Genomic DNA, 12,133 nt, shown 5'->3' with positions numbered 1-12,133 from the left:
AGCAAATACAGCTATCATTAGAAACTGGTAACACTTTGGAAGAGCATTTGGAAACACTTCCTGTGTTTCAATGGCTAAGGCATTTCTGCAACTTTAGTTTTTTGTGGCTGTACTGTAGGAAGTTTGATGTCCCATTGTGCACATTCATTCTATTTACAGGAAGCATCGTACATTAACACAAAAGAACACACTGGAACGTGCACCAGATCAATCTGTAGGATCCCTGTTGGATGTTTGAAGGCTGTGAGTCTACGTCTTAACAAGGGATGACAGAAAGAATGAGCTCCAAAATATGGCACTGGAGAGTATTTTATTTTTATGATGTTATGCTCTAAAAATTGCCACATTTTTTTGCTCCTCATTCTGCGAGAACAGAAATGTTCTGGAACTACAAACCTTTTGAGCGACTTGATTCACCCAGTGGGAAGTACAGTTGCTCAGATCTGGGCCTTTTGGGTTCCAGGTCCCAGTGGAGAGAACACATAGGTAGGAGGCAGTACCTGTTTAAAAAGGACATCATCATTATCATTATTATTAGCTGCATTTGTACTAATAGTCCTTTGTATGCAAGAACAATATAGTTTGTTTAAGCTCTAAAATAATATTGTTTGATCTTTACGATTTGAAGCTACCAATAAGGACCAATTGACTGTACATCATTTTGATTATTACGTGGCTACTTACCAATAAATAGATGGACATTAACTATTGTTAATTATTATCAACAAATAATTGTAGTAAACACCTTTGTTAACAAGCTGTGGTAAAATCACAGTAACACTTGGCCTCTCATGGCTTTGTTGCTTTATTCAAATGTTGATGAAGTCGATCCTAAGAGAATAGACACATTTCTCTGTGCCTATCGGCAAAAATGCATATCAAAATAACTTGTGTGTGACTGATAGCAATTCAAAGAGCCCTGAGCGGAGAAACTGCAGTGTGTTACACTCCAACAGGTACATGCACCCACCTCGAGTTCCTTTGGGACAGGGTCGTTCCACCAGCATGCCCCTCTGTGTCTGCGGCCACAGTATCTCCCTAAGCTCTACGCTCTCACAGAAGCGCTCAGGTGGAGGGAAAGACTCCAGTGAGGGTGGTGTGGTGGTTTGGGGAAGTACAGCTGGTGATTTGGGTGTCTTATTAACAGCTCTGGTCCCTGTAGTGGTAACAGTAGTCACTTGACCTCTCGGCTGAGTAGTGGTTGTTGTAGTGGTTGTTGGTTTTAGTAACTTTGGTGTTGTGGATGCCTCTGGGATAGGTGGTGCTAAAAAGAATAATGGGTAAAGTTAGTAATTAGACGCAAATTATGACATGGTTTGGTTGTTTTTGTTATTGCTTGAAATATCATCTTGTCATCTGAAATACCTTGTCTTATCTGGAGAAAAATACAGATTTTTTTTATTATTTTTTTTTATCCTGAGATATAATTCTCACTGTATAATGCTTAATAAAAAAATAATAATTATGAAATAAAATATTCTTGCCTACAAGACCTTCAGGCTCTGTTATATCTCAAGAACTTATTTAAGAGCTGAATCGCTTAGTTGTTTGAACATACAGTATATTTTCTCTCACCCTCTCTTTCTTTGTTCCTGTCTCTTTATTTCATAATCATAATATACTGTATAACTAATGTATTGCCACAGGCAAGAAAAACATGGTACACATATCAGCGAAAACTGAGCAAAGTTTGCAGGCCACACTTAAAAAATGTTATTACGTTTTTCCTACCTAGAAAGTTACATAATGATAACCAGAAATACATTCATACATGAACTAAAGGGTTTGGGTCCCAGATAATTCAATATTCTTTGCAGTTTGCATTGGTTCTTCCTTTACATGAACCCAAAAATCCCTCTGAACCTCACCCGCTGCTTTCTAACCAGATGCTTTGAATGACAGTGCACAGCCAACAAACCCAGTGATAAAGTGGCTTATAGAAGTGTGAGAGATTTTAGCACAGTATTGGTTTGAGAGAATCTCCATCTATGTTTGTGAGAGGAAAAAGGCTGATCAAGTGAAAGAAAAGGCTTTCTTTTTGAGGTTAGATGTGACCTACTGTGAATTAGTGTCAACTGGCCAGCCAGAGCTCTGGTTCAGATAAAAACTGAGCAAAAACAGTTGCAATGTAGACCTGTAGACCCCCATCTTTACAGTTTTCATCCATGTGTGAGTTTTGACACGGTTGGCATGACTGGTGTGCTATTATTGGGTTTTCACTCCAGATTCTGGCTGTTTGTCATGATGGCTGTAAAACAAGCTTAAGCTCAATGTTCCAGAATTAAACCACAGATGAGAGAAGCGCAACCCATTTTACTAAATATTCTGTAGCCATAACTATTTGTCTATTAGGCAACATTATCCATGCTCAGGTTACATGATCCAAAAAAGTCGTTCAGGCAGAATAATGTGTACTGATGAATTGTGAAGGGATAGTTCACCCAAAAATGAAAATTCTGTCATAATTTACTCTCCCTCGAGTTGTTCCAAACCTGTATGATTTCCTTTCTTCTGCTAAACACAAAAGAAGATATTTTAAAGAAGGTTGGTAATTAAACAGTTGCTGGTCCCCATTGACATCCATAGTATTTTTTTTTTCCTACTATGGAAGTCAATGGGGTCCATCAGTCGTTTGGTTACCGACTTTCTTCAGAATATCTTCTTTTGTGTTCAGCAGAAGAAAGAAAGTGATACAGGTTTGGAACAACTTGAGGGAGAGTAAATGATGACAGAATTTTCATTTTCGGGTGAACTATCCCTTTAAGAAAGAGAATTTCCCTACTGATCAGACTAAAATAATGACCAGTGTCAATTCCAAAAGAAGCATCCTAGTACAATGGCACTTTTTGTGAAAGATGTGTGACACTATTGTCCTTTGTGCTTTAGGTTTAATTGCAGTGTGGATTGTGCTGAACACTGAACATGCAGGCAGTAAATGAATACTTAGTCAGCTTTCTTAGCACCTAGACGTATGTTATTATTTAACAGAACACCTTTGAAATCTGATTTATGGGTAGAAGTATTAATTTTCTCTTTGTTGTAACAAAGGCAATTTTTCTTAAGACAAGTACATCTGCAGTGCTGTAATGAAAATGTGTCTGACTCCCATTAAGCTCAAAGGAATCTTCAGTTCAATGTCAAAAAAGAAGAAATATTATCTTCGCAACAGAACAATTTCAACCCAAATATTCAAATTAAGTTGTGCTAATAAGCCCCCACGTACTAGCTCTAGTATGGTGGGGAATTTCCAGTAACTTATTTTGTTTTTACAAGGAGCTAATTATACTTTTTTTTTCAACCTTACCCTAACCCAAACATAAAAAAAAAAAAATAGACATTTCTATGTTTATTAAAATGTTTGCCCGGTCCTGAAAATTTAGTCAAATTCAGAAAACATCCACTTATCTGACTAAATTACTAAATTTTCATTGTGAGAACTACAAAAAAATATATAAAAAAATAAATAAAAAAAAAACAGAGAGGGAGGGGAAATTGTCTAAATGAAGTTATACTGGGCACGTGGGAGAGGCTAAATGAGAATTAACTGGGGGGGGGGAATTTTGTTATCTGGGGAGGAGCTAAATGTGGGAGGGCTGGTGACAAGAGTAAATGGTTGGGCTGGAGGAGGGGTTTAAAATAGCACCTAGAGACAGATTGAGAGGTGTGGGCAAAAAGAGGTGAAGCTCACAAGGTGAAAAATGGCATCTAATAGATATTGTAGCTGTATCAAAAGCAATCATTTTTAATCGAAGGAAGGTCTTTAACAAAAATAGAGGCCACAGAACAATCTCTCCAATTGGGAGTAGAAGTGAGACTAAAATAAAGCCAAATCCATTAGTGGTCTTCTGAACCCAAAACAGTATTTTTGCAGGCAGGAGAAGAGCAGGCTCTGCATAAATTTTGCAGACCATCAGCAGTGTAATATCACATGGCAATTATCACAATCAGTGTCAAACTAATTCCATTAATGACGAGCAAACATTAGATTAAGTGGCAAGCAGCGTAATGTGCGTTTTCCACCCCGATTCAGATGGCAAATATAAATGCTGTCTGTCTCTTTCACATCAAGATGATTCCCCATTATGATCCCAGTATGAATATGCTGCTAGTTTTAATCATTTTCTCTTTCAACAAACGGCATCTATGATGCCATTTAGATTTTTTATGAGATATCACACTAATATGTTATGCCTGCATTCAACATGAAGGAACAATATATCAAGCCAGCAAACAAGCAACCAATCAAGGATTCTGGCAGGTGTGTGGTATGCATTCAACAAAATACATAATATTTTATACATTTAAAATTATATTTAATATGTATTACCAGAAAGTAAAATACACAACAACAATAAAATTAAATAGCAAATTTCATAGAAAATTAACAGAAAATTAAACAGCACTCATAATATTGTGTTTGATCTCCTGAGATTGCCAACCATCATTTTCAGAATGTTAAACGTCTTCTTTCACTGGTCATTCAACAAAATGTTATATTTGCTAGAAAAGTCAAAACAGTATCAGGCCTATTTGTGTCTGTGGCTGGGTATGATCTGTTGTTCTGTGTCAAACGAAGTGAGTCAGAATTCAAAGGACCAGAGAAGAATAGGTCTCCTTTCAGCGGAGAGCTTAAATAAAAAATAAAAAAACGGTCTGTATTTACAGCCAGAATATTGTGATCATTACAGTCAGACAAAATGTAAGAGTTTAATTTCTAAATGAATAACTCTAATTAAGCCAAATAGTATCAGTGGCAAACAAATAAGCCACACTTAATACTGACCTTCTGCAGTAATTGATGTAGTTATTGGAGTATTTCTGCTAGTTGCGTCAAGTAAACTAGATATACTGTACACAAGCAGAACTGTAATTATTGTTTTCTGAATCAAATAAATACGATAGTATAATCTGATCTGTTATAAAGCTGATATAATTTTCAGCACAGTCTGTAGAGGTTTGATTTTTTTTTCTAGTTATTATTATTATTATTATTATTATTATGTGTAACTTAAAGGGTTAGTTCACCCAAAAATGAAAATTCTGTCAGTAATTACTCACCCTCATGTTGTTCCAACCATGTAAGTCTTTCGTTCATCTCCGGAACACAAATTAAGATATTTTTGATGAAATCTGACAGAATTTTGACTCCTCCATAGGCTTCCAGTGTGACCGAAACTCACCGGCCCAGAATAGTTATTAAAACATCGTTAAAATAGTCCAAGTAACTACAGTGGCACTACATTAAGTTTATCATGCGACGAGAATACTTTTTGTGCGCAAAAACAAACAAAAATAACGACTTTATTCCACTTTTCATTTCCTTCTCTCCGGGCCTCGTAGTGTTTTTGCGCTGTGCGTCTGTGTTGCACGTCATCACGCAACACACACATGACCGGCGTCGGCCAATAGTGAGCCTACGTGGTGACGTGTAACACAGACGCGCTACGCATTGTGCGCAAAAAGACTACGCGAACCAACTAGAGGCCCAGAGAGAAGGAAATGAAAAGTGGAATAAAGTCGTTATTTTTATTTGTTTTTGCGCACAGAAAGTATTCTCGTCGCTTGATATACTTAAGATTGAGCCACTGGAGTCACTTGGACTATATTAACGATCTCTTTAATAACTTTTCTGGGCCAGCAAGTTTCGGTCACATAGAAGCCTATGGAGGAGTGAAACATGGCTCAGATTTCATCAAAAATATCTTAATTTGTGTTCCGAAGATGAACGAAGGTCTTACGCGGTTGGAACAACATGAGGGTGAGTAATTACTGACAGAATTTTAATTTTTGGGTGAACTAACCCTTTAATCTATTATAGTGGTAATAATTGTTTCAAATTAACCTGTCCCTAAACAGCACATAAAAACAAAACAAAAGTGGACCAGATTATTCCAAATGTCAAAAGTCTGGCTATGCAAGACTGTATAGGCCAGGAATGTGATTTACTTAATAGCCTGACAATTAATCTCAGAATCGCTCCATCCCTGAAAAGGAGGAGCTTATCTTGCCCTCTAACTTAAATGAGAGGCCTTATCATGTCTAACATAATCTAGTGGTTCGTTGTACCAGTGAGTCAAAATCAAGGTAATTTCACAGCTATCAAAGTAAAGTGGAGCAAACATCAACTCTACAGAGCACAACTCTGACGGCTGTGTGAGTGAGCTGATTATTGAGATGATGAGATAATAACCACATCTAAAATAGAGAAAACACATCAGTATACAAATTATGGCAGATTAGATTCAAGTGGGAATGGGGGGGTGGGGTATCATTCAACCCGCGCACTGCACAGGAGCTAATGCTAGTAAAATTAGCATGTTTTTGTCCTTCATCAGCACTGATTGTAGAGCTAATTACTTCCTTTACAGGCGGCTAAAAGAGAGGCAGAACATACACGGGCATATTCAATCAGCCACATCGCATAAGTGTGAACCACAAGTGGATACATTGTGGTAACAATGTGATAACATTTCCTTAATGAAAGATTTGAACCCTCCGAGGTAACACCCTAGAGAAATGTTCAATGAATTTTATATTGAAGCCCCTAATACTTTGAACCTGAAGTGATATTGAGTTGATATTTCTTACTTAATTGCTTGCTTGTGCAGGGATGAATTTGTTCGATGGTTTTAATTCAGTGTTAGCAATTGCTTCAGGCTAAAGCAAAGCTGCTAGCACATGCTAGAAATGACTCTATACTGATCTCAAAAATAAGTCTGATGTAATAAGTAGTGCAGATAGTAATATGATTATGAATGTCATACACAGCCTTCCGAGAGGTGTTTTGGCTCTGTTCCAAAGCTTTTCTGTATACGGTTTACATAGACACATTTTAAAGCAGTGTCTTAACTGAAATTAAAGCTGAAATTAAAGTGAATGATTTGCGAGGAAAAAAAAATAGACTCAATTTACAATTGATTTCTATATGGTTTGTAGTTAGCATGTTCTTAATCTAATGTGATATTTCATAAAAATGCACATCACTTACAAATATTGAATAAATTAGTGTTGATATAACTTTTTATATAACTTTTTCCTCAATAATTAATTAAATATACAATGTACGGTCATTATCCGTTAAGTTTATGGACATTTTCTTGAACCCTAAAACAAAACACTGCACAATACAATACATAATTTAATATGGGTAAACACTATTTCGTTATGGACTTTTCTTACTGTATGTAAGGGAACAGCCTTAATTTGGTTCTCATCCTACCTTAAGGGGAGATGTTTTTTTCTTTAGCCATTGAAAACTATACTTTTTCTCGCCTTCAGCTGGTCCAAAATGTGGCGGCCAGACTCTTTACAGGGACTAGAAAGAGGGAAAGTATTACTCCTGTTTTGATTAGTTTGCATTAGTTTAGAATTTGATTTAGAATTCAGTTTAAGGTTATTTTATAGTTTGAAGTTTAAATTATTGTTTGTGTACATGTCACTGGTTACCTTGGCACCATCCTACTATACCTGTCTGATCTTCTGTCCTACCATCAGACCAATAGGCCTTTGAGGTCATCAAATACTTTGCTGTTGTCGGTACCAATGACGCGCTTGAAACTCAAGGGCAATCGTGCATTTTCTGTGGTAGCACCCAGAATGTGGAATAATTGTATATCCAATCTGCTTCATCACTTCAGGTTTTTAAATCATCGCTTAAGACGTATCTTTTTAAAACTGCCTATGGGCTGGAGTAATCTGCTGTATAATACTTTACTTTTTACTATTTTATTGTTGGGTAAATTTGTGTTTCATTTTATTCTGTTATTTGTTTTATGTTTCTATTTTACTTTTGTGCAGCGCTTTAGTCGACTCTGCTGTTATTAAATGTGCTATATAAATCAATAAAACTAAACTAAAACTGTGTGTATTTACATAATAAAACATTTCTGTCAATTCATACATTATCTTTTTTTCATTGAATTTTTTTCATAGAGCTTTGATGCTGCCTTGAAATTTTTGTCAGTTAAAAAAGCTGCAGCCTTCATACCAGAAGCACACCTATGATGGCTGGTTATTAATGCACCTTTTAAGTTCTTTTGGATGCTATAAGCAGTCAACGATGCTTTTATCCAAAATACTTTATTCAAAGTACACTCGTTACGAGTCCAGTTTTACGATGGCTCTGGGTACAGTTACTGCGTTCAGCGTCTGCACAAGCAGATTCATCAGTAAGGTAGACACCGCTGCGTCTCAGCTGAAGATAGACACTCATATTTTAAATTCTTAAGCCCTAGTAATCTGCGTAAAGTTGTTTGACCTCTATGCTTAGCCAAGTCTTTCTGGAGTAATGCAAGAATCTCGGCCTCTAGACTGAGCTGGGATTATGGTAATTACAGTTATTATTTCTTCAATGTAAAGATGATCTGACACATAGTATGACCATCTTCTCGCAGCTCTTGACAGCTAAATTAAAAACAGGCTATGGTGACGTGACCTTCGGGACTGATCCGGTCTCAATGGAGAGCCATCTCTCAGCTCAGACACATTGAGAGGCCTGCAAGCAAAAGTGTAAGTTGTTTGTTTTGAGGTGGTTAGGGAATGAGATCCACTCTGTTGGGGGAGAGCCACTGTTGCCGCAAGGCTGCCGACCTACCTGTCCAGACAGGTAACCCTTTACCAATGAGGGAAGCGGTATCCTTCTCAGTGAGACAGTGAGAGGGAGTTTAGCCCCAAGTGTCTAAACATCGGGGAGGGATGGCTCTGTCTTCTGAAACCCCAAGGGATGCGTCTCTTATTATATGCTAACAACGCCTATGATGTTGTTTACTGCTGAGACCCACCACTTCACTCTGAGATGTTGCTTGCACTGAGAAAGGTTTCCGGAATACATCAAGCACATATTAAATCTGAAATTAAAAATCAGTCATCCGTGACATTTGACACACAGACTCGGGTGCCAAAGGAATACCAACTCAGTGGCTGAAATCTCACGACCACTTAAACAGATATCCAGAGGGACTGTGTGTGTGTGTGTGTGTGAGTGGCTAGACGGATTCGAGACAGGGCTTACCGTGAGCTGGATCAGGTGGTCCAAACACCAGATTGTACCGCAGGATGTAGAAGTTATTCCACACATACAGCTGGTTGTCTCGGGGGTTGTATTCCACAGCGGCGATGTACTGGTACTGGTTGGGGAAGTGGATGTCGACGTATTCGCCTCGGTTCAGTTTGGTGTTGTACATGTAGTCGATCAGGCTCTTACTAACCTCGCTCTCGTTGTCTTCATATGTGGATCGGACAACATACAGAACCCCGCAGATCATGAAAGCATTGGAGGCCGACCGCTTGTCGTAGGTGGTCTCCCAGGTCGCCTCAAAGCGAAGGGTGTAGGGGTTGAGCTGACTGATCACCATCATACCATTGTTCTGCTCAGTGGCATAGATCACCCAAAGACCATTTTCATCTACCGCCAAGTCGATGTCTGTTTTCCCACCCCACTTATAAGGTGAGGTGTCATGATAATTTGCGTTATTTATAATAGCCTCCCCGCTTTTAATTCTGGTCCGAAGGTCAAATTTGACAATGTTACGAGTCCTTTCCTTGTTAAAAAACACTGCGCCATCGTATACAACAAATCCTGTGCCGTCGACCCGATGGGGGAGTTTATATGTCGTAGTCTGTCGAGAGTTTTGAAAGTCGTCGAGCGAGTTGTACTCAATAAGAGTATCTGTTCTATAAGGGGTCCAGGGCATGAAATAAACCTTGTCTCCTGCTTGGAGGGGGTCTTTGCACCACGACCCTGCTTGTTGCTCCGCCTCGTACAGAAATGACGGATCTCCAACCGCTTTCAGAGTTCCGGGACAAACAAAAACTAGTGATGGGAAGAACAGAGCAGAAAACAGTCAAACGTAAGCTTACACAGAACACACTAGTTGAAAGCAGAGGGCAAAGTGCCGTCTGACTCTACATCACTCTGATAACTGGGTAGTCGGTGAAAACAGAAACACACTAAGAGGTCTAACAACTACCCACATTCACAAGCAGTAAAAGGTGCGAAGAATCTGCATCTGAAGGTTATTGAAGCTTAAACGGAAGCAACAACAGTTTTTATGTGTCCGTAAGCAAACAGTTTCGGCTCACTGCTGCTTGGACATACTGAAGGGGAGTGATGGAAAAATCAAACCACAACCAAACACAAAGGAAAAAAGGAAGGAATACGACAAATCTGCCCTGCAAATAAAAGCAGACGACTAAATAAGGCTTGAGAAAGACGCAGAGAAGAGCAGCATACAGGCAGTCTGTGTCCTGAGACAAGTTTTTCCACAGCTTTTACATCTTTCCTACGGGCCTAATGTTGCAATGATTTTACAGCATAAAGCATTTCCTTTCTTCTTAACAAAGCCATAATAATCAAACATGAAGAAAGGGTAAAGTGAGGAAGCAAGAGAGAGATAGAGATAGAGATAGAGATAGAGAGAGGGAGAGGGAGAGAGAGATAGAAAGACATACAATTAGAGGAAGGGAAAGCGAGAAAAAGTAGAGGCAGTGTAAAGTCTAGAGTAAATCTGTTACCAGAGCATGCTGGGAGTCTGGAGTGGGACTGGGGTTTGAACAGGCAATAAAAGAGTGTGGAGGAAAGGAAGAGGAGGGGGAAATGGGGCATTTGTACCCTCGGCATTACCGCTAACATTTAACTTGTGCTTTATCATTTTCTTTTAAAGCTTCCCTCCGATTGCAGCTCGTGCACTGACCTTTACTACAATATAAGACCCTTTCTGCTACTGCCTGCTATCAGAACAGCAAGAGTGGGCACAGGAAGGTTTTACAACCACAAAAAAAAAATGTATATAAATATATATATATATATATATATTAAAGAAAGAAAAACAAGGAGCTGATTGTGTCAGTGATTTACCTTTTTGCTCCACTTCTATTTTAAGCGTTGGAAGAGAGAATGAAAGGAGTGCAAGGGGAAAAAGAGATTAAAATGAATTAACCATCATGTCCACGATCACATGCAGTTAACATGTCATGAGGTTACGGGCATAATGCACAGAGCTACAGCTGTCAGAGGAGGAAGAGAACGCAGGTAGACACCTTAAACATGAAAGAGAGGCAGGTTAAAGGCTGTTCTGTCACAGTACAAAAGGACAGCGTATGTGGCATTGAAGACAAATCAATCTGCTTTTGTCGAGGGAAAGCTGCGGGGAAATACACGGGCTGAATTCTAGATAGTGGCGTATAGATTTTCATAAGAACTCAGGGACATCGACCAGGGAAATCTGAATTCCAGGTGGACAGATGGTAAGTTGTGCTGGAGGGAAACTCAAAACCAGAAAAATAAAGCTGTTCCTCATCTCTACAGATCCTCTCCAACCACAGAGTTTTTGTCAGCCCTTCTAGGCTTTATTGGAACACTAACTTTTTGGATTTCCAACATGCACATAAAGTTTGTCAAATATAGTCATACTTTTTAAAAAGCCATATTTTCATTTTTCTTTCTACCAGATTAGGGTTGCAGCGGGTGATTGGTGGGCTGGTGCTTCTTACTTTGGAAATCATATTTCTGTCATTTTGTAGGGTTACTTTTCCTAATGAAAGACTATGGAGCCAAATGCAAACCATTTTCTCACCCTAAAAAAAATAATACAAAATAATAATAATATTTTGAACAATATCATTATTATCCATGCAATTACAATACAGCTGTGCATCAGCTTTGAGTAAAAATGATAATGTTTACAGAGTTTACTTTACAAATCTATCAAATGACTTTGAATAAAGCACACAAGTCACATGAACTATCACTTTCGTTACTTTTTATGGTAGTTCTTTGTCATATCAGAGTTTAACAGCATTTTCACTTTCGCAATATTGAAATATGTGACCAGAATTTTCTTTAAAAGGGAACTTTTTATATGGGTTAATATAAATATAATATAAATTAATATTGGTTTGGAACATCACGAGGGTGAGTAAATAATGAATGTTTCATCTGTAATTTACATGTAATTTTTACATTAAATTTGTAATTATAAAATTGAAATGATTGATTTTTATTTATTTTTTTGCCTGTTTCACTGAATAACAGTGCAGTGCCAGTTCCAAATGTTACTGACAGCTTTTTCCATGGATAATAATTTTATTAAACATATATTTCTAAACATAAAACAAAAAACAAAACAAAAAAAAA

At 38.0% G+C, this 12,133-nt stretch overlaps 1 protein-coding gene across 9 annotated transcripts in view; it reads right to left on the bottom strand.

Annotated features, from left to right (window-relative positions):
- The window catches only part of adgrl2a (adhesion G protein-coupled receptor L2a), a 136,675-nt gene that overhangs the window by 33,280 nt on the left and 91,262 nt on the right, over positions 1–12,133 (bottom strand). For all 9 annotated transcript variants that reach the window (XM_081358488.1, XM_081358489.1, XM_081358490.1 and 6 more), the window contains exons 5-7: positions 9,011–9,811; positions 971–1,264; positions 397–500 (exon numbers count right to left, since the gene is read on the bottom strand). In XM_081358488.1, the coding sequence (XP_081214614.1) occupies positions 397–500; positions 971–1,264; positions 9,011–9,811 (1,199 nt within the window). The remainder of the gene's footprint in view (positions 1–396; positions 501–970; positions 1,265–9,010; positions 9,812–12,133) is intronic.

The sequence above is a fragment of the Scardinius erythrophthalmus genome (assembly GCF_964197995.2).
Source record: "Scardinius erythrophthalmus genome assembly, chromosome: 25".
Taxonomy (NCBI): Eukaryota; Metazoa; Chordata; class Actinopteri; order Cypriniformes; family Leuciscidae; genus Scardinius; species Scardinius erythrophthalmus.
The sequence above is the reverse complement of the archived record's forward strand: the minus strand, read 5'-3'. Positions and strand labels throughout refer to the sequence as shown.